The 27,039-nt window shown below is 34.4% G+C and overlaps 1 protein-coding gene across 1 annotated transcript in view; it reads left to right on the top strand.

The window, feature by feature from the left end:
* Positions 1-3,193: 3,193 nt before the first annotated feature.
* The window catches only part of LOC131036093 (acetylornithine deacetylase), a 132,145-nt gene continuing 108,299 nt past the window's right edge, over positions 3,194-27,039 (top strand). Inside the window, exons 1-2 of the mRNA XM_057967900.2 lie at positions 3,194-3,601; positions 13,977-14,221. Coding sequence (XP_057823883.2) covers positions 3,293-3,601; positions 13,977-14,221 — 554 coding nt within the window. The 5' untranslated portion in view covers positions 3,194-3,292. The remainder of the gene's footprint in view (positions 3,602-13,976; positions 14,222-27,039) is intronic.

The raw sequence follows: 27,039 nt of genomic DNA, 5'->3' as shown, positions 1-27,039 counted from the left end.
CCTAGTATAGCTTCTGTTTCTGCTGTCATGTGGCGATGACAACTATCTTTTTGTACTGTTCTCCCTTGATTTTTAATATAAAAAAATATCATTTTAAAGTAGACTTTTTAAAAAAATACACTTTTTAATTCTAATTTTTTAGATTTTAATTATTATATTATAATATATAATAAATATAGCATATAAAAAGTATACATTTACAATTTTTGAATTTATATATATTTTATTTTAATTGTATAATATAAATAATTGATATATATAATTATAATTTACTAGTATTATTATTTAATTTTCAAAAACATATTTAGATAAATAATAATAAATTTTTAATAAATATAATCATCATCATTGATACATATAAGATGAATTAATAAATTACAAATTGATATTTTGATTTTAATTGTAAGTTTTAATATAAAATTTAAAATCAAAGTTTTAACAATTTATAATATATTTGAGTTTTTAAATCCTAAACAAAATTGTAAAAAATCTTATTCAAATCCATCTAATTTAGTTGTTTGCAGAATTTTAAAATTTGCTCAAAAAGAATAAACACTTAAAATTTGCTCAAAAAGAATAAAAATTGTTTAATTCCACTATTGCATTCCACCTACCAATGGGAGTAAAAAACATGGTAAAAATTGGTTTACATTTTGCTTTGTTGTTTAATTGGTTCTCAAGTGTGGTTGAATCTATGGTCTTTTCCTCTAAAATCCTCTAAAATCCAAATCAGTAGTGCTTTTAGATTTAATGTCTCTTTAATTTCAATTTTTTAATGCTTGTAAAAATTTCATTTTCTAATTTCATTTATTTATAGAATTTGATTTTTTTAAGAAAAGTGAAAACATTTTTAAAATATAAAATATATAAAAATCATAAAAAATTAAAAAATTAAAATATAAAAATTTCATAAAAGACAAAAAAAAATACAAAAAAATCAGAAAGTTAAAAGTTTTCTTTCTTAAAATTGTTAAAAAAAAAATTTAGTAGAGGTTCCAAGTTTGTTAATGACAAAATCAACAATTAAATCAAGGAAAAAAAAATAGGGGTTTGGGCTAGTGTGATGTGGATTAGAGGTAGGTGACTCTCTTGTCCTATCTCGATGTTGTTCATGAGAGGGCATGGTCATGGTATGTGCCAGTTGCTATTGAGAAGTCATCCTTACCCTCTCTCTATTGCTTGTCCTATCCCGATGTTGTTCTTGTGGTGAGTGGTAGTTTATGTTGCTTGTTTTCCATTGTGGTCACCTTTCTTATGCAATGGTGTGGTCGTGAGTAGATGTACTTATGTGTTGTAGCCTTTCTTGCAACACTCATAAGCTTGTCATTGCATAAGTGCGATGTATTGTGTCATTTATTTGGCATATGTGATGTTCTATATGTAGTGCGGTCCCCTTCAAACACTATTGCTCCACGCACGGTATAATTCGTACGACTTCCTTAGAACGATAGTGACCGTATGGTATACTCCCTCTAGCAATCGGTGTGCGGTGACAGATCAATGACTTTGACCGTACAGTGATATGTTGTGCTTTGACCGTACGGTGGGGATAGTAGTACAGATTGAGCGTAAGACAATGTCAGTCATACGGTGATAAGTTGTGCCTTGACCGTACAACGGGGATGGTAGTACAGACTGGGCGTCCGATAGTGTTGGCCGTACGATGAGTGAATATCCGTCGAGTCCTCCAAACTTTGAGACAGTCGGTGTTTCACAGAGGAATGAAATGAATTATTAATATTTCAAACACAAGGGACTTAGATGAAGATTCACACTTGCCAGAAGAAATAATCTGAGGATTCGTACATGCAAAGAGAAATTATATTGATAATGATCGCATAACAGATTACACAGACTCCGAATAGAAGCAGAATAGGGTGAGGAGAAACTCCCACCGAAACTGCGGATGCCAAGTAGGGAGGATCTCTCACCTCCGAAATGGCAGACAAGCTGAACTCCAACTGGAATTTGCACATATAAAGAACAATACCAAATTCGCATATCTACAACAATGAAAAACTCGACCATAAATATGGGCTTCGAGAAAGTTCCCGAAGGGTTATGAATGGGCCGACACAAACATAACTAATAAAATAAAAAGGGGGGCCGATAGATTTTATTATTAAATTTAAGGCCATACAATAATTAATATTATTTAATTATATCAGGGACATTACAACATAGAAGTTGTTATGTTTATCTAGATTCAAAAAAAAAAAAAATCTACTTTTTTTTGGCTCATTTTCTTAGGGGTTCTTTGGTTGGGCCTTATGTTCATTATTAGTGCAACATCCCAAAAGATTGAATTGCCATGAACAAAATAATCTTTTCATATTGAATAATCAATATTACACTCACCATCATTGGATTGCCCCTTGGGGCACCATCATAAAGCTTTGTGAACCAAATTTGAGCTCTTAACAAAATCATAAAGTTCCTTGCTAATTCTTTATTTCTTAACCTTTAACATGGAAAGTTTTAAATACTATTATTATAGTATAATATAAAAACTTCTATAACACTTATGAATTCTCTCTCGAACCTCAAATGACTCAAACATAGATTCACACTATGGAAACCAAAGATTGATACTTAAGATCTACATCCTAGTCATTGATGGCTACTTTCGTTTAACACATCCTCTACCCTTTTTTGTAAGAAGGAAGAAATTTTTAAACACATTTTGATTTTATCCTTTTACCAAACATACCTAACACTTAGTATTTTCGCAAATTCATGCCACATTTGACTATAAACTTTGATTAAAAACAACTCTACTTAAAAACAATACTTCCCATAACATAATTTGTAAAAGTTATAGATAATTGTTATTAAACACATTGAAAGTTATAACACTCAATTGTTTCAATTGTTTTTCTAATTTAATTAGAAAGTTGACATTCTAACATTTTATTTTAAAATCCCATAACGTGTAGGACTCAATTCCCAGCTCAAGTTTCTTCCTTCAAGAAAAATGAAAGTTTAAAAAACCAATAAATTTTTTGTAAGAAACTTCAGGATAACTAAAAGCTAATAATTTATTCGAATGAAGAATTTCGACTGAAAACAAAAGCAAGCTTTTGTCATTTTAAAAAGAATAGCGTGAAAGTAACGAAAAAATTCGAATAGAGCCAAAAGCTCGACTGTTTTCATACGATACATTCTTTAAATAGATATTCCCATACATCATCTACACGTATAGGAAATCCTTCGCACTATAAATAAGTTACCAGAGACGATAACAACATCTAAGAACATAAATTGGATTTGAAATTTCTGTTCAATATCAACCATGGCAAAAGCTTTTGGAGAATTGGACTGCGAATCGTTCGTTTCCCTGCTCTCAAAGCTGATCGGAGAGAGCAAATACGTGCAAAACAATCCGCCAGAGCTGATTCCAGAGGAAGACAGAGTTTGCAAGCATGTGTTGGAGGTTCTGAATCCTTACGCCGTTGAAAATGGCGGCCCTTTGATAGTTAAACACATAAGTTATGTGCAGGGGCGGGGGAATATTATTGTGGAGTATCCGGGGACAGAGAGCAAAGTTGTTTCATTCGTTGGCTCCCACATGGACGTCGTGCCTGCTAACCCCGAGGAATGGGTCAGTGGAATTCCATTCTAATGCTTTCTTCAGGTTTCTAGGGTTTGAGTCTTTTATAATCGCGGAGGAATGCATTTATAGTCAAGGTTTAAAATGTTTGTCATAGATGCCAGCTAGCCAATGTGAAAAAAAAAAACGCAATGAAGATTTTCGCAGTCTCATATGCCAAACATCTTAGTATAACCTCGTTGAAGTTTTCATCCAATCTTCAAGCCTCTTATGATTACCCGTGTTGAAGTTTTTATCCAATCTTCAAATCTCTTATAATTACCCGTGTTGAAGTTTTATCCAATCTTCCTGGTAAGCTAGAAAAACAAGGCTTCCGAGAATTAAAGGATTGCATTTTTTTCCCTTTGGACACAATTTGGCCCAGAAACTAAAGAATTGCATTTTTATTCCGTGGACACAAATTCTCCCCAGAAATCAAGGAATTGCATTTTTTTCGCGAAGATACTTGCACTCAAATTGACCTAGCCTTCTTTTTTATAAGATACTACAAAGCTTGGCCAATGAATTTTGAACCCGGTCGTCGCTGTGGTTTTAATTTGGACTTGCCACTTCATCAATCCCCACGAAATTCAAATTATTAGATCTTTATATAGAAAAACTCGCTCGAACCACTTTATCAAGCCCATGGATTTGAATTCAAAATATTAGATCTCTCTACAAAATTTTGAGGCCTTCAATATGGTAACAGCTCAGCCTTACGCAGCCAAGCTCTATGGGCTTTAAAAAATTAAAATATTTAGAGAGAAAATTCTTGACACCAATGCAGTGTAAAAAAATAAATCTATTTTTATGTAAAATTTGTAAGTTTTGTCAAAGTTTTCAAGGAGTAATTGTATGTTAAAATATATAAATGAATTCTTCCTTGTAATACATATATTTCAGTTACTTTAAAATGCAAAGATTCATGGACTTTTCTGTACAGTCAAATAGTTTTCTATTCTTTGAGTTTTATCCTATGGATAAGTAATAGGGCCTTTATGAAAAGTTTATAGGTATCTGTTTCGACTCACCAAAATGTACAAGTATCAATATTTCAATAACTTTTAATATAGATAAAAACAAATCAACAGAGCTGAGCCAATAAATCCTAAGAGAACACAAGTTTGTCTCATGGAAAACCCTTTCAGGTAAAAAAAGCCACAGCATCAAAAGCTATCATAAAATAAAATGGGCACCAACTTGAATACTACAGCGAGTTGCAACTCGCATAAAGAGCACCAACTAGTACAAAAGAGGCACCGGCCTCAAAAAGAGCTCCAACTCTATCAATAACACAGAGGCTCCAACCTCTCTATAGAAGAAATAAAATTGAACTCATAACCTCTTAGATTTCAGACGTTAACATATGTATCAGGCTTTGTAAATTTCTTGTAAAACTGAGAGGAATGTATCACAAACACCCTTTCTCTTCCAAACACTTTCAAAAAATTACATTGAAGTCACTTATAATGTCTTCAGTACAAACGAAACAGTATATCAGAACATGAGTTTTGGATTAGTCGTCTTGCCATCTAATATTCTTGCATGTGTATCTTTGTATATCATCTTCATAAAAATTAGCAACAAAAATCTGCATGTTATTCTTCTAGAAAAACTCTACGTGTTATTCATCTCTGCAACCTAGAAAAAATTGTCAAAAACAGTCCTCACGTCAATATTCACACTTCTTTAAAAAATCTTCTCTCAAGCTCATATCCCACACTCACGCAAATGAATTGGATTTTTACATATCCAAAAACTCTAACCATCCAACAAAAAAACTCTGACTTGATCTGGAGAATACTTAAGAGAAAAATGTATTTCTCAGATTGGTAACCTCCTACGCACAGTCCAAAAATTAATCATTTAAACTCTGCACAAACTGAAACTGCTTCTGCACACACAGAAAATGATCAACAAACAGGCACAGCTGTCAGATCTGAAGAAGTTGAAAAAGGCAAGAATATTCTACCAACTTGTGCAGACATCTGACAATCCGCCAAAAATTCTCTGTCAATGTCAAAAAACCGCCAAAGACAAAAAGAACAGTTACAAAACAGAGCCAACTGATCATGAAGACAAGTAGCAGCCTTGACATCCACTGACACGTCTGCATAACATGCAAACGACAGAGATTGCAAAACAGAGCCAACCGATCATGAAGACAAGTGGCAGCCTTGACATCCACTGACACATCTGCATAACACGCAACAGCAGAGACTGCACTACAAACCATGTGGCAGCAAACAAACTGCACAAACATTGACATCAATGACAAGAAGATCAACAACTCACGCATAAGACAAGTCCCACAGAAGCCTTTGCCATGATCTCTTTTTCCTTTTTCATTACCTTTGTTGGAGATCTTTGAGCTTTGCATGGTACCACTTGATTCTACAGCATCTTTTTGCACATAGGTTTGTCTTCCACCTCCCTGCTTGCACTTATTGTCTTTGTTGTAGACGCTTTGTTGTATTCAGGATAACTTATCCCATATTTTAGGGAAGTTGATAGACATCTTGCATGGAATGCATGTGCAACAAGTGAATTTCATCTTGAATAGAAGTATCCAAACCATTTACATACTTGGAGACTTTCTCTTTTTGCACTTCCATGTTGCTAGGTTAACTTTTGAGCTGTTAAAATTCTTATGTCTCCCTAGTGGAGGTTTTGGATTTTCTTAAAACAAATCTGAGATGTAGGTGGTGAACATGAATTTCCCTTTGAGCTTTGCAATGACACAATCCTATTGCTAGATCTTTCTCTTTTTTCTTTGAACATGGTCCTTCTATGCAAATCCTCCCACAAAGTATCATGCTTTTTCAATTTTGTGGTGGTGTACCTTCTTGTGTCTTTGATTGACTCAAAATCAAAGTACTTTTGTTGTGCATTTATAAAAAACCCATCAAACAGGTCTGGAAATGCCCCAAAAAACCATGATTTTTACAAAAAAAAGTTTGTCAAAATATTGTACATAACCCTTGCCACAATGATTTCTTCTAGAAAAAACAGCATAATTTGATGAAAATCCATCAAGATTTTAGTAGAAATGGCCTATGATTTCTCCCAAATGAGGTCGTAATTCTTTAGTAAAATGACAAACAGTTTTTAGAAAAAAAACAAGATGTTAAACAACTAAAACATGATTTGCAGCAGAAAAACTTGACGTGCAGCAAAAATGCTAAGATTTTTTGAAAGAAACCTTGGTTGTGCGATTTCTGCACAAAAACAGCACAATTGTTGTAGTGAAATGAAGTATGATTTTCTACAAAAATAATCCAAGAATTTTGTAGAAAATCTGCCAAAAAATTGCAGAAAAAAGACCCACAAATTTATTTGAAATAATTTGCTGAAAACCTTCAAGGGAAAAAATCAGTGATTTTCTTTCCTTGGCTGATACATACGACACTGTATGTGCCCTTTTGATAAATCGTGTGCCACAAATATGAACACATAATCACATTCACTGATCCTGAGGTTTCACAAACCCGAGCTTTGATACCATAAAGTAATTGAAAACACACAGAATGATTATCAAGATATTCAATATTTACAAAGGAGCAAAAGTCTCCTTAAATAAGAGGTACAAATGATTTATCCGATAAGGAAAAGACTGACAACTAAGAAAGCAGATGAAAATTAAAAAAAATGTCTATCCTAACGACTTAATTGACCATTATAAACTAAGAAACTAATATTACTTTAATAAAGCTGAAGGTGAGGGGTCTTTGAGATAAAAAGGTATGTAAGTAATGTCTAATGAACAAATCGTTTGCATTAATGAAGTCAAGGAGAAACAAAATTTACTTGTTGAGTGCAAAATAAACAAAAGTCCAGTCCAAGAAACTCCTTTCAATCCTTGAAAGATCGAGTGCGATTTCCAAAGTGGTTGTGCAAGTGAAAAAAAGGTTTTGGTTGACTTTGAAATTCTGAGCCACAAGAAGGGCTACACTGATGGAAATCTTCAACTCCACGTAAATCAGCTTAAGCACCTTGGACTACACTCAAGAATTGAAAAAAAAATAGCACTAGCCCAAACATATTGCTCCATATCATGTCATTTCAGATTTTTTGTCATTATGGAAAATATTCTAGGAATATTGGAGGGGTGAAGAATACAACTGGCAATATAGGGCATATAGATGGTTTGACTCAAATTCAGAGCTGTTCATGCACATTGGAGTCAGGTGAAATTCTTAAACAGACGAAGGTAACTATTCGATGCTTGACACCTGCAGAAAGAAATTATGAATGGCATAGAAATTAATGTTACTACTGTAGGCAAGCTTCAGTGCAATCAGATTCTAGAAAGCAACCTTTCCTCCAGTAGTGAAGATTGATACATGATAATTGCAACTGCTAAGGTTTTCAGCAAGCCATTTTGCATGAACACTTCAAGAGGGCTACTCTTTGAACTATCTTGCATGCTTAATATTGATAGATATTAATTTGCTTGGGATTTTTAAGGTCAACTAAATGGACACCTAGTTGCTTCAGCCATTGGGTCTGAAATAAATGCTTATACATCAGCCTTTACACAAAGTACAGATACATTGGCAGCCATTCTTCCTAGAAACTTTAATGGAACACCTTCCTCAGCTGCAATATTATGGGGCTTTGAGTAGAATTTTATAAGCTTAATTTTAGTTGCTCAAAATTTTACGAGTAAAGGTGACAAAAAGCTTATGCAAATCATTTCTGAAATGTTTACATCTGAATCATATTTGGCCACCATAAAGGAAATGCAAGATGTATTGGCTAAGAAGCAAGGAGTTAAGATAGCATTGCAGGTCAATTTTCTCTCAGATTTTCTTGTGAGATGCATTATTTTGGTGATAATCATAGCTATTTTTTATCTAAAGTACAGCTGCTTGTTTCTTTGTCTCTAACAAAATGAATCATCAAGGTTGAAACTTGAAACACTTAATGATGGAGAAATCATGAAATGTTGCTGATCATTTTTGTGAATGCTTGGTTTTCCTCCTACCTATGTTGCTGATCACAGTCTTTTGATAGCTGTTCACATGGTCTCTAGTCCTCAAGTTGTATCAAGAAATCATGATCAACATGTAGAGATATATTGTTTAATTGATTGTGAACACCTAAATGAGTGATGCTTCTTCAAGGATAGTATTATCTCAGGATCTCATCATCCAACTTATGCAGATTCCAGAGGTTATGAAGTGTATGCTAGTGGTTTTTTTCTAAAACATTCTGGCATGTATAGGCTAATTGTGAAAAGAAAACATGAAGAGTATTGTCATTCTGGGGTAAATGACTCCATGGATGGATGTGATTCCAAACAGTTAAACAAATTCTTACACAGATCCAAGGAATCATCAAATGGCTCACAAATTGAACTTACTACATCACATTCCAGCCATAAATAAGTTGTTTCGTTTATATGGGCTGTTTGCAGAAAGCTTATGCCCGTATCTTTACTTAGATCCAAGCATAATTAGAGAGCATTAAGAAGCAATATAGAAAAAATTCCAGAGGCTTTAGGGGTTTTTTATTGTCTAAAATGAAATTTATCAAGGCTTATGCGCTTCGCTTAAGCATGAAGGGTTCTCCCTTGGGTTTGCCAAAGTTATATATTGTGGTGTTTGATGTGGCACAAGCATTAGATACTGTTGACCAAGCATAATTTGTTAAAGTTTCTGTTGAAAGGGATGCAGAGAAGGGTATAAACCTTGTGAAATGTTCAATGAACTACTCTGCCAAGCATTTACAAGGAATTCTCATTGATTAGATGTTCTTTACAAGTATCAACCAGGATAAAATGTTAGGCCTTATATATTGCATGTCGAGAGGAATATCCTACAATTGGCGTCTCAATTTTGCATATAGAAAGTTGGTATACCACAAGGAACTGTGCTCTACTCTCTTTTTGCCTTTTTCATTTAATTATCGGTATATGGATAGAAGCAAGATTCTTTCCTCTATTGAATTATATGCACAAGAAACAAGCAATTATTTCTCCGAAGACAACACTTGAAAATTGCTTAGTCAATGAAAAACCATCAAGTGATAAAATATGTAACAAGGTGTTTTTGGTTGGAGATGCTAAAACTGCTTTATATAAAGAAATGAATAAGATCTCTGATATTACTACAAGATAATCAAGAATAACTAGAATTGAACGAGAGGGGTTGAATGTAGAACTAGTGAACTTTGACACATATTTAGAGTGAAATAACCTACTCTTGCAATATATTAAAAGATTGTCATCCATCAACAATTTCAATGTGTGCGCTAGTGCTGCTTGAGATTTCCAATGCTCTAAACAACCTCAGTTATATCAGGGTGGCATAGTAGAAGTCAATTACATCACACGAAGGATTGACGATTGGGAATTACAAACCCCCAAGATTGATTTGGGATGGTTTTGGCAGAATGATTTAGTTTGAAGGTGTAAGAGTTGAACCAACATTGCCCGAGGACAAGCAATCTTTGTTAAGGGTGGATTGTAATGTCCCCTCTTCAAAATTAAAACAAGATAAACCCAAGAGCTCATCATACTATTAAGAGAGTCATAATGTCACAAAAAGGGCTGCTTAAGTAATGTTTTGAAACTGTAATAAACTAAAATTAAAATATTAAATAAGCTCTCTTAAAATTTAAGCGTTATTTTTAAAATAATGCCTCTCAAATATCAATCATACGGTCATGAAGGAAATTTTAAGAGTTACATCTTTTGGAGGCAAATTCTATTTAAGAGAGGCTAAGCAAGGAGGGGGCATGAGAGGCTAAGCAAGGAGGGGGCATTATGGAAAAAAAATGATTCTATTTTCTGATTTATACTTTTGTTGGAGCATTGGAATTCAGTTCAATTAATTTGATGACGAAAACCCTCAAGGTCTAGAATCGGAGACGAAAACCCACAATTTCTTGGAGTGATTTGATATAGAAATCATCATTGGGTTGAATTGTTGAAATTTTAGATTGATATCAATATTACAATTGGATGACATCATTTTTATTATAATTTTTTTTTTTTGGCTGTCTGTACTTTAATATTGCCATCACAGTAGAAATTGTTATATGTTTAAATATTCATTTCATAAGGGGCCATATAAGTCTTTGAGCATGCCGTACATACCAAAGAAGATTTGCAACAGACCCAAAAAGTTCTAAAGGAATTGTAGCATTATAAGGTCGGAAGATTTTATTCATTTGCCATAAACCTTAACTTCCATTGCAGCATATTGTAAATTCTAATCAATCAAGGGGAAAGGTTTGATTTTGGGCAACTGCAACTCGAAGTGAGACAATATCTAACTCATTGTCAGAGATTGTTGGGCTTTGGCCATACTTTCTTTTAGCTTATTAGGTGCTTGTTTATTATTAAAGGCTGCTGTTTCTTTTTAAAATCCATTGCAGCACTAGGAAACCTCCAATTCGTGTGGGCCCAATTGGTTTCATAGCAGCCAAAGCACCTTGCTTTAAATATTGATCTCCAGATCCACTGTATCACTGGGGTACAAATTCTGATAAAGCTTCTGGTTTGATATAATATTTGGTGAATATTATTATAGGTTGAAGATAATCTTTGTGATATTGTGCAGTTGTTTAGCTATCATTTATGGGTTGCCTATAGTATTGGATTTATGGCTGGTGTTTGTTTATGTTTAAAGACACTTGTATATTTTTAAAATTCAATGCGGCACTAGGAAACTTGCTGTTCTTTGTTGTGGAGCTGGCTGATTTCAAAGCAGCCAAAGAACCTTGCATTAAATATTAATTTCCAGACCCACCATATCATTGGGTAATAAATTTTAATAAAGTTTATGGTCTGATATAATATCTGGTGAATATTATTATTGGTCGAAGATAATATTTGTGATATTGTGCAACCATTTAATTATCATTTCTTGGCTGCCTATTGTAGTGGGTTTACACAACCATAAGAATATAATAGCATTTAGATCACAGCATTTGGTTAATGATTTCAACATCTTTGTTAAGAGTCATGCCCTTCCATAAGGAAGTTAATAATTGATGTTTAATATTTAATATAATTGTTTAATATTTGAAAACAGAAGATTCAGGGAAAATAATATTATTTTATCTACAACTGTCAATTTAGGGGCATTTTGAACAACAATTAACATATAAATTTTGTGAAGAAAATTAAACTTGATCGGGTATTACTAGAATGGATGTTTTTGTTTGTGTGTCCTGTTGTTTTAATGCCAAACAAGTAAAAGGTGCGTGGTGTGTACCTTTTGTCACATTGTACAAAGTGCCAGTTTGGCATGTGTGCACCGAAGGTTCTTTGGTGTTTTTTTTTAAACATATTTTTTTTTTCATCAGAAGTCATTTTGGTGGAAAAGGGACACATAATGGCAATTTTGGCAAAACATGCCAGGATTGCAAATTTGCCATTTTGTGCACTTTTTCCACCGAAATGACTTTTCAATTCTTGTTTTTTTAAATCTTTACTTTTATTTTAGCTTGACATGGTGCATTAGTGGAGTTCTTTTGGCACTCCGAGTGCAGGTTACTTTTTCCAAAATCTGATTGCACTAGTGGGATCACATCAGAAAACTCATTTCACTTTTAAAACTTTTGCGCATGCCTAGTAGAGATTTTTACTTTTGTAGACTCACATTTTTCAAGCCTAAGCATCCTACATTGTCTTTCATTTTGATTACCTGCATTTCTATGATAATGAAGAGATTTTATGACTTTTAATCAACTCTAATCACATCTGGGCCACAAAAATGACACAAGCAACATTCCACCCTACAAAGTGTTGCCCTACAATGCTACCACTTGCAAGATTGAACTAACAATCAATGCTCTGTACAACAAATTCTCTGTGCTTTTGCACTAACCAAAAATGACAGAGGAATTAGGGTAAAAGCTGAATTATTTTTAATTGAATGTCTTAATGCAATAAATGGGTGTCAACTTGCCTTCAATTGATACATGTGATTCCAAACTTAGATGATGGATCAATTGAAAACAGCTCTGTTTCAAGGTACCATGCTATTCATCCAACTGATGGGTGCTGAGAAGGGGCTCCCTTTGCGTTGTATTCCAATTGATAGAATATTGAATTACATAGCATTCTTGACAACTCTTCAAAACTCTTGATTTGTTTGGTAGAGGAATGTTAGCCATCCGTGCTGGATATATTAGACCTTTTTTCTGTAAGGTCTAGAGTATATTTTGAGATGAAGTAATTTGAGAAGGGCTCATTTGGTTTTACGAAATTCTTAATTTAATTTGATTATAGATACATGATGAATAACAAAACCTGGTTACCTTTGTTTTTTTAGGCTTATACAATCATAGGATGTGCCTTAGTTTGACACCTTTCTTTAAAGAGGAGTTCCTCCTTTATAGCCCTCAGGGGGAACGTAGAGTCACAACATTTGCTAAGAGTATCTCACTTCGTAAAGAGGCATCCTTTCTAAATTAACTGCTGTGTCTTATTGCCTGGTAACTCAGATTCTTATTGCCTTACAATTCAAATCAGATCTCATTTCTGCTGTTTCTGCCTTAGTTCCAAATCTACCTTTAGAGAATAATAAATAATTTTCCAAATCTCTTGGATTCCTTTATTACTGAGTGTCATTCTGAATTTCTGCTCTAAATTGTTATGATCTGAATTGATGCACCTCCAAATGATTTGATCTCCTTTTTATATCTTATAATTGGGAGGGAGTCGCACCTTTTCACTATTTCTACCCTTTGAAAGAGTCACAACTATTCATCCTTAATTGCTGTCTTTTGAAAATAGATATTTATTTTATATTTCCATAAGTCACTTATATTTTCCCCTATTTCTTTCCAAGTTGATGATTGATTCACTTCTTTTATACCTTTAATCCTCCAGTAGTCATAACTCTTTATTTTATGCCCTTTGACCATTCATTAAACTTAATTAAATTTATATGTTATAATTATATATTTTTTTTTTATAAATATTATATTTTAATTTACTATTATTTATTATTAAATCCTATTTTAAGAAGGGGACATTACAGAAAGAAAAGTGCAAGTGAAGGCTGCCATTTATTTGGAGTTCTTAGAACATATATGTCCCTATCACAAGTTCTTCTTGAGGTAAATTTAATGCCAGTTATCATTTTTGTGAAGAGTTTTCTATGCTTTTAGTAACTTTTAAGTAATGTTGTGCATTATTGATGGAGACCTTCCTAAACTTGATACCAATGTTAGCATAAATGGCTACTTTGTTTCTGAAGTACTGGAAAGCTCACTTAAACCATAGAGACGGACAGTCAAAAATATTAAAAAGAATATTTATGTGGCAATTACTTGTGCATGGAAACAAACTTGTATTTTAATTTGCTTATTTGTGCTATCATGTACTGTAAATGGTCTAACATTTACTGAAGGTTCTTGTTCACTGCAGGAATTTGATCCATTCAACTTGAGCATTGAGGGTGATAAGTTGCGGGGTCGTGGCACAACTGACTGTTTGGGTCACGTTGCGCTTATCACAGAGCTCATGCGACGACTAGGAGAAGTTAAGCCAAATTTGAAGTCTACTGTGGTAGCTGTTTTTATTGCAAATGAGGAAAATTCAACTGTGTTGGGCGTTGGTGTGGATGCACTCGCTAAACAAGGCTTGCTCGACAAACTCAAGAATGGACCATTGTAAGTTAATTTTGTCCTTTTTTGTTCTAGAATATTCCAATTTAAAAGTGTTCCTCTAGGAGCTAGTGTTTGCATGTTTGATTCTTGCAGACAAAATGCTCTGTTTTCAAAAAATTCCAATCAGAGATGTAATTTAAAATGGTTCATTTCAAAAAGCATTTTGAGGAGATATGCATGTGAACTAGAACTGGGATGTTTCTTGATGAGTTGAGCCCTTGTCTTGAGCTTTCTCATTAGCAATATTGTTTATGTCAAGTTTATTATGTCTTGGCCTTTCTCAAGAGCAATCTCCTTTGGTGGAGTCTTATAGAGAGAATAATGTGGTACCTTTTTAAGGTATTTGCAAGTATTTCTTAAAGTTTCTAGGACATAAACTCTAGGATGCAGTTTTGGGTATGGCAAAAATCTTCGTGAAATCTTGAGGCAATGGCTATCAAAATAACTTAAACAAACTTAAAAGATGCAAACATTTTAAAAAACAAACACAATGTGTTGAATTGCAATGACAATCCTCCTCTTTTGGGTTTTTTAGTATTTTGTTCCTTCAAAATTTAACCTTTTTTAATTCTTCTCCACTAAGTGGTGCAGCTTGTCCAGTCTTAAAAAAAAGGCACATCCCTCCAAGTTCCCAAAACCCCAGGATGTTGGGGACATCACCTGGATGCTCAGGGACACATCTCTGTTTAACACTACTAAGCACTAATTTTTATGTTTTGTATTTTAAAATAGATGCATATGGTGTTCTTTTACATGCTATTTTCTTTGTGTTATTCCATTCAATGGCAGCCATAAGAAAATCTTTAACCGAACAATTTTACTTATTCTAAACTAAATTGTAAAGAAAAATAGAATGCATACAAGGAAAAGGGAGATTGATAATAGAATATAATGCTTATGATGATGATAAACGACGACTGTATCATCCATATATATACTAATCTATTGACCTATAATATAATTTTCTATGGGACCAACATTTCAATTCAATTCAGGACCATTCAATCCTATTCTAGGCCTTCGCAATGCCAAATAATGCCATGCAAACATCCTACCTTGTAGAATTTTCGCATCTCGTTTCCTCCTAGCTGGTTAGCAAATCATCAAAATAATAATAATGTCTACCATCAATAAATCCTGTATAGCAGATGCTATCTTTGGTGATATCCTTCTTAATCATTTTACTAAAATTTTGGCTGGGATCTTACAAGAAGTATTCAACAAAGTGAGTTAAAGGAGTTAATTTTCTTTTTACTCTTTTAGAAATGGCTTTATTTTGTCATTCCTTAATATCCCATTCCATGTCAACTTGAATTGTACCATAACAGATATAAGAGACTCTTAACAAACTGAATTGCTCAGTATAACTGAGCCATATAAGCCCATCAGAAGGAAAGCCATGATGTAAGAAGGCAAATATGACATTTTTTGTGATGTCCCAAATCTGGATTCGCTATGGAATATATAATTTTTTTTTTTGTATTTTTTGTATTTTTCTGATTTTTGAATCAAATGAAAACTGTGACAGCAAACTGAACATTAAAATTAATGATATTGCACCTCAAACCCTCAAAATGCCTGAACTTATCATCATCTTACAAACAGCCGCACTGAATAATTTTTTAGTTTAATTGGAACTTCTGGAATCAATTACAAGCTGATATGCAAACTGGAAACACATTTCAGAGTTACAACGGTAAATGCCCAACTCACAAAATAACAAACAGCAGATATGAATTGGTGTCTGAGTTCTGGGCTGTAAACGATCATAAATGCTGATTTTATGGCTGGACCATACCCTGGAATGTCACTGTGCACTGCTGAAAGGATGTGACCTGATCTGGAATTTGTGATAAATGACTGTGTATGGCAGCGGCTGGTAGGTATGCTGGTACGTGGTGACTGGCAGACTGCTGTAACAGCAAAAATGGCTGTTGGAAACAGGCCTGGAACAGCCACTAGAATCTGCTAAACCTTCCTTAATGCTGGAGCTCAAGCCAAGGTCTGAAAAAGATGTTTGCTCCATCAAACATGCAAATAAAGTTGTATGGCCTCTCCAAAAATGCCTTCAAACGGTATGGAGTTATCCCAATATTGCAGGTGCTCCAAACTCAAAGTATCAAATATATCAGCAACAAAAGTGCAGGTAAGCACCAAAATTGCAGCATGAGATCCTCTTGATGATATCAAAATTAAAATGTATGCTTGCAATTCCAATTGCCCAAATTCTGAAACCTGCATGAAATCACCAAATATTCTGCTCCAATGCAACCATTGTATGGAGATGTCCTAGATGGAGATGAGGGTTTTCATCCCTGAATCCAGTGATGAAAAATCCAAGAGGGTTTTTGCTTGCCAAGATTCCAAACAACTAAGGTTTTACATCCTTGGTTGTGAAATTGAACACGAAGTTCAAATGTCGAATTGCAAATTGAAGATAAAGTAATACACAATGAATCTAAGCTCCCCTTTTTAAAACTCTCCAATTCAGGCCCATAAATTCAGTGTCTGTCTAAAAGTATTTAAAAATCCTTTTTTATTATTAATTTTTAAAAATATCTTTTTAAATAATTAAAATAATATTATTAAGTTGCTCTTTAAATATGAAATTACCAGGCCCAACTTAAAATAATATTATTAATCATTTCTTTTGCTTTATTCTTTACCCTAATTCGGAAAAGGAGACATGACATTTTTTTGTAGTTTGCATATGAGGAATAATTTCAAAGGAATGATAACAAATAAAAGTTTTATCTTATATATTTTTGAAATACAAGTTTGCAATTGTATTTAATCTATGTAGTCAACATACATTACCTTTATTGTGTTTTGTTAATATGGTTGTATCTGACCACGTATAAATTGTTTGTTAGCTTTTTGCTAGTTATAAGCATTGGTTGATGGACAATTGTGTTCTTGTGGCAACTGTTTAGTCCTTTGAATAGCCTTAGCATCATCAAGGAAAGGAGTCTGATCCTTGGTTGACTATCTCTAGTCTACTTTTGTAATAATAACTTCATGTGCAAATAAAGATTTACTTTACTACTATATCTGGTAATGCATAGTTTATCTTTGTCATTAATTCAAATATTAGTTTTATTAGATATAAGAGTAAGTAAACATTTGGCACCATTGCTTTAAAAGAAAATGGGTCAGATTTAAGAGATTTGTGCCCTAGACCCTAATGAAGGTTGTACGACCACAAAGTGGTCAATAGGTAATATATACCCTTGTTTTTTTTGTTTTGTTTTCTGTTTGAGTTTGTTTTTGTATAAGCAGATGGAGATGCAGAAATATATATTACAATAATCTTATTTACAGCAATATAGTAAAACAAATAACTCTTTAAATCACCATTTTCAAGAATACCCACAACCAGCAATAGTTTCAGAATTATTTTCAGAACTGAAAGCACAATATATCATCAAAGTTTTTGATACCCATATGATCAAAATAATTTAAATCAAAGGGCCAACTTACCCATTTGCTGTAACTACAAAATGAACTCAAAATTTAATCAAATCAGTAAACTAGTACTTTCCAAACTTGGATGCCATTTCCTAGAATCTTTTCCAAAGGCCACAAAGTGATAGTCTATGCATGTGGACCTTAAATGACACCCAAACGATAGCCACCTATCCTCACAAAACCCCATGCCAATCCCTAGCTTGTAGGGCCAGCAAAGATGAATGGTATTGTTACACAATTGAGACAATTGTAATTGCTTGTTTATTAATGAGGAATGAGAAACAATTTATGGGCAATTACATTGCAAGAGTTTCTAAAAGAAAATACCTAACACCTGAAAACTAAAATTAGAAACATTTTGTCTAAACTAAGCTGACAAAATCTAGACTAATTATAATACAATATTGACCATTAACTACATAGATATTATTCTAACACCCTCCCTTAATGGTCAATTTGTCAACTACACCAAGTTGCCCCCTAAATTTGACAAACTTATTTGGGCACAAAGACTTGGTGAGAATATTTGCAGTTTGATCCTCTGTCAGAACATACTGCAGTTGAATTGATCTGTCTTCTACTAGCTTGGGGATGTAGTGACAATAAAGCTCAACATGCCTGGTACGTTCATGGAAGATTGGATTTTTGGCTAGTTTGAGCACCCCTTGATTATCAGTGTACAAGGGAGGACTTGCTTGTGACATTTGCATATCAGAAAGTATCCTTTGTAGCCAAACTACCTCACACGCTGCCTTAACTGTTCCCTGATATTCTGCTTTAGTTGAGGAAAGAGTCATTGCTTGTTGCTTGTTGCTGGTCCATGTTATAGCGCCTGCACCCAAAATGAATACATACCCAGAAGTGGATTTTCTGTCATCCACTGAAGTTGTCCAATTTGAGTTTGTATAACCAATCAGCTTTGGATCCTTGCACTTGCTATATGGAATGCCAAAATCTGAAGTGCTTTTCACATATCGTAGCACATGCTTTGCTGCAATCCAATGATCAACTTTTGGGGTTGTCATGAAGTGAGAAATGTAGCTCACGACAAAATGGAGAGCAGGTCTAGTGGTAGTGAGGTAGATGAGGCTGCCCACTAGTTGCTTGAATGCTGTTTCATCCACCATAGGTGAATCAGACTTGGCTGATAGCTTCAACCCCTTCTCCATAGGTGTGGAAGCAGGTTTACAATCCTACATCCAAAATTTGTCAAGCAGACTTCTGGCATACTTAGACTATGAGATAAAAATATTGTCACTGGTTTGCCAAACCTCAACACCTAAGCAGTAATGAAGAAGCCCTAAATTTGTCATGTCAAAAGCTTGGCGCAAATCCTGTTTGATTGTTGCAATCAAATGTGTTAAACTGCTAGTAATGATTAAGTCATCAACATAGATGATAAGAAAAAGAATATCATCACTCGAGTGTTTGACATGCATATTAGTGTCAGAGGGATTGCATTGAAAACCATGATCAACTAGGTACTGATCAATCTTAATGTACCATGCCCGAGGAGCTTGTTTCAAGCCATAGAGTGTTTTCACTAGCCTACATACTTGATGTTCTTTACCGGCAACCTTGAAACCAGGAGGCTGCGTCATATAGACTTCATCTTGCAACTCACCATTGAGGAATGCACTCTTGACATCCATCTGATGGAGTTTCCATCCAAATTGGGCTGCAATAGCGAGAAGAAGACAAATTGTGCTCGTCTTGGCAGTAGGAGTAAAAGTCTCCTCATAGTCAATGCCCTCTTGCTCTGTGAATCCTTGAGCTACCAACCTTTCCTTGTATTTATCTAGAGTACCATTTGCATGATACTTGACCTTGTAAACCCATTTGCAGCTGATAGGTTTCTTCCCGGGAGGAAGATCAAAAAGGACCTAGGTGTTATTCTTCAGAAGACTATGGTATTTGGCTTCCACAACCTTTTCTCGCTCAGAAATTCCTTTAGCATTTGAATATGTTTGAGGCTCATAGATGTTGTGGATGTTGGCCAAAAGAGAAAAATTGATTGTGTTTTGCTGCTTGCTCTTTCTGCGAACTGATCTACCCTCAATGAGCTCATCATCATGAAGATCCCCTATAGTCTTGGCTCACCATTTAGGTCGGAGAGTAGAAGTATTAACATCTGGCATAGGAGAAACAACATCTCTTGGGGGTACTGGAACAAAGTCATTTGAATGTAGATCGTGAAGAAAGTCAATGTAGATCTTGAGGAAAGTCAGGTGGTTCAGTATCATGCCTAAGAGACTCCTCATCTTTAGAGTCAGAATGATCTGAAGCCCTCCCATCAGGTGATCCTAGGGGAAAGCAAACACCCAAATTAGAAGCCTTCATAGGCTAATCCTTAGAACTCATAGTAGTAGAAGAAAGAAAAGGACCTGTAGTCTCATCAACCACAACATCACGATTGAATATGAGATGATTTATCTCCACATCAATCAACCTGTATGCCTTGTGATTGTCGTTGTAACCAGTAAACATAAGTTTTTGGCTCTTGGGATCTAGCTTGGCACACTTGGCTTCTGGAATCTCTACATGAGTAGTATAACCAAAGACTTTTAGATGGCCCACCTTTGGCTTTCATCCTGACCAGGCTTCTTTAGGAGTCATCTTCTTAACACCCTGTGTAGGTGACCGATTAAGAAGATAGATTGCAATATAAACTACTTCAGCCCAGTATTTCTTAGGGACATTTCTATGCTCCATCATAGAATGAGCCATTTCAGTAATGGTGCAATTTCAAATTTTTGATGTTCAACTACACCATTTTGCTGAGGGGTGTATGTTGTGGTAAGTTGAAGCTTAATGCCATGTGTAGCACAAAAGGTGGAGAAATAAGATGAACAAAACTCTCCCCCCCATTATATGACCTTAGAGTAACAATTTGAGAACCTAACTTTTTCTCAACTAAGGCCTTATATTGCTGAAATGTACTGAATGTTAATTTTGTAACAACCCACCAAAATTGACCATTTTTTTTTTTTTTTGTTTAATTTAATCATTGTGTTTGATTCAATCGCATACTCTGGGCATCCATCCATTTGGATTAGGCATTCATCCATCCGGGATGAGCATCTAACCATACGGGTTAGGCATCTGTCCATACGGGACATAAGATTCCATCTATCCAATACAGGATAGGCATCTACCCATACGGGGTAGGCATCTATCCAATTGGGATAGGAGGTGCTCTGGCCAGAGACTTAGACTCATCGGGACCATTCGGGTCTTGAGCCACTCACTAAGTACTACACTCTTCTAACAGAAGTGCACCGAGGTCGCCGTCCTTAGGAGGAATTAAATAACATAATTCAAGCTTGAATTCCGCCTTGGAATTTGGCTTAAAGCCTCGGGAAGTCAAGCGAATCCATACGGGATTCCTTCTGAGTAAGCATTGAATTACTTTTTTCCATTTTATTATACTTATCTTTCAAATTAGGATTCTTACTCAATCCTTCCTTACCAAGCCTAGACCCCACCCACGAACGCTTGAGTACGAGGGACAACTCCATCCCAAGACTGCCTACATACTCGCTTCGGCACGGGATCAAGGCGTAAAGTATGTAGTTCTATTTTCTACTCTATGGTTTGATGTAAACTGATTAGTGGGTACGCAACCCTGTCTAGGGTCAATGTCCCAGACAGTTTCTCTGCGGTTGCTACCCACGGTGGTAGCACTTAAGCAAAGGCTCAAGATGGCCTATTGCTTGTGGCCTAAAACAACTAGATCCTAATTCTTATCATAAGCGTCACCCTTGACCAATTGTCAATCGACAACAATTCTTCGAGATTAAATCAATTTCATAAAAGTATCTCACTCATCATCCCTATAGGAGTTTACTATGGTTTAACTCAGCGGATGAAAGATCATTTTAGAATTATCTTATTAAATTATCGATCCAAGGGGGATTACCCGCCCCATGGATTTTAACTTCCAAGTGTCCCTTATTATTCCCCGACGATTTATAGGGACGATGCCACAGACGTCATTGATGCAGCTTTATTAGGCGTTAAGTGCAGTAGTTAAACACGACGACATTACCCGTAAGCGTGACCTAGAGGCACTGTATATACCGAACGCTGCTAGGTTTTGGTTTTCCAACTTCCTTTATTCAATTTTCTAACTTATGATAAACATCATGCTTGGAAAATAATTATGAATTGAATGCGTATAATTAGACATTGCAAAGCTCAATTAATTGAAATAACTACTTGATGAATTACATGGAATAAAAACCATAACTAACATTATTTATTATTCAAAACTTGAAATATAACTTTGCATAATAATGCCAATTAGGAAACTTGCATATTAATAATTAAACGTGAAACTTGCATGGAGATGGAACGCCAATAAATGTAATCAATGTAAAGCAATTTGCATGAGGTGAAGGTAGTGTAAGTTACATGCGAGAATATCGCTTATAAAGCCACTAATCCCAAAATAGAATTTAGCTTCAAATCATTTAATATGGATTAATTTCTAATTGGATCTAAAAAAAAGATCTAATTATAAAATTTGGTATAATTTAATTTACAATTTATAAATTGCTAAAACTAATTATAAATCTAAATTTTTTTATCTAAGTTTAAAATTTTATTAAACTAAAATTATATATATAAAAAAAAGAATTTAATTAAACTAAAATTTTATATATATAAAAAATCTAACAATTAACATTTGCCATAAATTAAAATTTGAATGGCATTAACAAAGGGGTCAAGTGGGAGTGGGACCCCACGGGTCCCCTCCACTACCCTGCGGCCACTGCTGTAGCAGTGACCGCAGGCTAGTGGAGGGTATCGTTACTGTACCACTCCCCTGCGGAGTATTAACTCCGCTCCCCACCTGCGAGCCCGATATTCCGTGCACGTACGGAGTACTATATCGTGCACCCAAACAATTAAAAAAATTCACTTTGCATAAAATTTATAAATACTATATATATATATATATTTATATATATATATATATATATATTTATATATATATATATATATATATATTTATATATATATATATATATATTTATATATATAGTTTCCAGTTTTAATTTATTTAAGCACAGAGAGTAGAATTTGACCAGTATATGAGAGATAAAATGTTAATGTAAACAATAAGGATTTATTTATAGGAGTGAATAACACAAAGGTTATTCACAGAGAGATTTATTCCTCAGTTTTCAACTATTATTCCCAGAGAGAAGTATATAACCAGACATAAAAATATTAATGAAACCAAATGAGAATAACACAGAGGATTATTCACAGAGAAATCTATTCCTCCATTTCAACTAATATTCACAGAGAGAAATATATAACCAGATAAAAAAAGTATTTATGAAATCAAATGAGATCAGGGATTCATTCACAGGGATGAATAACACAGAGGTTTATTCACAGGGAGATATATTCTTCAATTTCAATTGATATTCACAGAGAGATCTTATTCAACTAATATCCACAGAGAGATTTTATTCAACTAATATTCATAGAGAGATCTTATTCAACTAATATCCACAGAGAGATTTATTTAACTAATATTCACAGTGAGGTTTATTTTAAGAATGAGATTCAGATTTCCATTCGAAGAACCAAAGAAATGAGTTAGAGGGAAGAAATAAAGATTAAGATTCAAATCACACAGGGAAGAGTTTTAATCTCAGAAAAAAAGATTTAAAAATAAAGGAAATATGATTTTTGCACAGATCTACAATCTTTGGAAAAACAAAAAGCAAGATTATGTGTATATTTTCTAGGAAAAATAAAATAAATAATAATGCTATCCTTTACATGCATTATGAGAAAGTATTTTATCAATATTTATTCCTAAATAAAAAGATTTAAAATAAGTGAGAATCTAGAAACTATCTTTAGATAATACCATTTCTCATATGTGAATGTGAAATAACAAGAAGAGAACCTGGCTTATCGAAGCTTGATGTTGAATCCTCTAGCTATCCTTTTGATCCTCCTTTGCAACTTGAGAGAAACCTTTCAAACAACAACTTAAAAATCCTGCAACGAAAAATGAGACTACCAAAGAAAAAAACTTGGGAAATTTCTTCAAAACATAATCAACTCCCTTCTTTGAAACTTGCATATCATTTTATAAGAAAAATCCCTCCATTCCACTATCTAGAAAATTTAATTAAAAAGGAGATTCTTTTCCAATATTGGACTCATGAAAATTGATTAAACTTAGTGGGGGAGTTACATGCAAGGTGGTGGAGATTCCTCTAGAAGCTTCTTATTTTTCCTACAACATGTGCCATAATTGGGAGTGGAAAATAAATAAATAAAAATAATGCCTTTTTGAATTATATTCTCCAAGTGTGTGTATTCATTTTATTCTTTTATAACATTTATTCAATCATTTAAATAGCTTAACCAAAAATATAATAGAATTGTATTTAAATCAAAAAGTCATAAAGGAGGGTTGTGACAAATTTTACTTTCAGATTAACAATAAACTCAGAAAATAGATGTTTGTTGTTAGGGTTTTCAACTTAGTAAGTGGTAGAGAGCAAACAACCAACCATATGGAATGAGACAAGACAACATTACCCTGGGAAAACCTCCTAGGAGGAAAAACCCAACAAGAAGAGATCCTCAGATCTGATTATGAATTATACAATATTTTGATTACAACACTCATCTCTGATTGCTGTCCAAACAGCAAGTTGCCAAGGTGATGAAGGATGATGCCCTAGCTGTAGATGACCAAGAACCAACTCAGCAGAAGATGACTTCAATAGGCTGAAGCATAATTATCACCAAATGTCCATGGAATTGCCAAAGAGCAGATTCGCCAAGTGTAGGAGAGCAGATCATTAAAGGTAGAAGAGCATATCGCCTTTGCTGTTAATCTGTAAAAATGAATGTCTTACTTCATCTTGAAGTTGTCATATATATATCTTCCTCTTTTGGCGGTAGGCATCTAGGTCAGCTTGTAAGAAAATAATTTAATAATATTTTCTTAATTACTTTTCCTACGTTTGGTATATGGTTCCAGCCCTATGCCTTTTCATTTGGGTGTTGAGACACACAATGTGGCGTGAGAGAGGGTCCAGCCCTAAAGGGTACACGTTACCCTTTGAAGAGATAAAAGGGCCTAGCCCTTAAGGGCGGATTCCAATGTTGCCTTAGGCAATTGGAATCTGCCCTTCACCCTAATTAAAACTAACACTCCCTCTTAATTAGGGAGAAGAGAATATAATTAGAATATCACTATCTTCCATCTTGCACACAAGCAAAGAATGCATTACATAATCAGTAGATTTCCATCTTGCACACAAGCATAGAATGGAATTACATAACAAAAATCTTCCATCTTGCACACAAGCATAGACTGGAGCCACCTTACATTGCTCGCAGAGGGTGGCGAGAATCTTTTTTACCATCTTACATTGCTTGCAGAGGATGGTAACAACTACTCTTTTCCCTGAGAAGACTACCACCTTACATTGCCCGCAGAGGGTGGTTGATGCAACACAATGCATCACTGAGGTTGAGACTCCCTCTCAACCAAGGTTTCATTTTCCGAAATGCCAAGCTCGTCCCTAAAGTACACAAACTTCACCTTGGATAGAGGCTTGGTAAGGATATCTGCAATTTGATCATCAGTACTAACATACTTCAGCTGAATAGCGCCTCTTTGCACCATATCCCGAATGAAGTGATAATGAGTTTCCACATGTTTTGACCTATCATGGAACACTGGATTGACAAACATCTTTATGCAACTTTGATTATCACAATGAATGACTGTGGGTTTCCAAGGTTGTCCAAACAACCTAGCAAGAAGCTTACGAAGCCATAGTGCTTGCCTAGAAGCAACACTTGCTGCAATGTACTCAACTTCAGCTGTACTTAGTGCCACTGAGGACTGTTTTCTGCAAGCCCAAGAAATCACTGCAGATCCTAAGTTGAAGCATATGCCTGAAGTACTTTTCCTATCTTTTACACTTCCTACCCAATCTACATCTGAGTAACCTTCCAGGGTTATTGGAGTTTTCATTGAATACTTCAGCCCAAAGCCAATTATGCCTCGCAAGTATCTCAGGATGGGCTTGTTTACAACGAGGTGAACATGTTTAGGCATGCTCATGAACTGGTTGAGAGCATTCACTACATAGCATATATCTGGTCTAGTGTTAACTAGATACATCAATGATCCAATCAACTGCCTGTACTCAGATGGATGTGCAAAATCAGAGTTAGCTGCCATTTGATTTTTATTTCTGTACTATACTAGTAACAATATTGTAACTTAATGTTATTTATTTAATTTTAAATTTATCTCCTTTTAATAATAATAAATAATGGAGAATGTTATTTACATTTGTCATGTCAAGTCTATTTTAGTTAGGTTCATTTTGATGGAATGTCTGATTATAACAACATATCAACTAGTAGCATGCTCTTGTGCTAAGTTAAGCTAATGATCTAATGTTGATCTAAGCTTTCCAATTACAGATTAGTCCACTTATGTAAAGATAATTTATTCTCATACGAATTTATTTATGCATCATTCATAATAATTTAATTATTTAATTATCGAAACTTGAGATACCTAATCCTAATCCTATTCACGCACATGCAACCTAACTACATGAGTCTATGTGGGTGTGTGTTAATTCTATCATAACTAGTTACCTCCACTGGCTTGAATCTTTTCTCCGATGATACACTCTATCCAACTCAAAAGGATGTCAACGACTCCTGTCACACTTGAAAAATTAGTTGTCAGCATAACTATTCCAACAATAATTAACATAATCAAATATTATCTAATTGTTTTCATTTAAACAATTAGTGCAATAATCCAGTGATTAGGCTAAACTAATTAAACGGAATGTGACATTTACCACTACTCAATGAAGCATGGGTAGAATTGAAGAGCACTCACTTATACTAAGAGAAGGGGAGTGAATCAGTATAACATGAAATTTTTACTTCTCAAAACTTTATTAACCACAATAACTATACTTCAAACTTAATCAACCATAGTAGTAACACATATGCAAGATCTAGCAATTAGAGACACAAGATGAACACATGATTTATGTGGAAACCCTTGTGGGAGAAAACCATGGCAAAATACTGCTTTTGTATTAGAAACTTCTTACAATATTCATAGGCACCAACCCATAAGAGAGACCAATCTCGTTTAGATGATTTGTAGGCACCAACCCACTAGAGACACCAATCCCCACGATTGAGCATCAACTCAGCAAGAGACACCAATCTCTTTGAATACGAGGCAACAATGTCCAAAAGAATAATGTGATGAGTACTTGATCTTATTTTTGAATCAAATCTAATTCTCGTTTACAAATTGGCTC

The sequence above is a fragment of the Cryptomeria japonica genome, chromosome 4 (assembly GCF_030272615.1).
Source record: "Cryptomeria japonica chromosome 4, Sugi_1.0, whole genome shotgun sequence".
NCBI lineage: Eukaryota > Viridiplantae > Streptophyta > Pinopsida > Cupressales > Cupressaceae > Cryptomeria > Cryptomeria japonica.
Note: the sequence above shows the minus strand (reverse complement) of the source record. Positions and strands in the feature narration are given on the sequence as shown.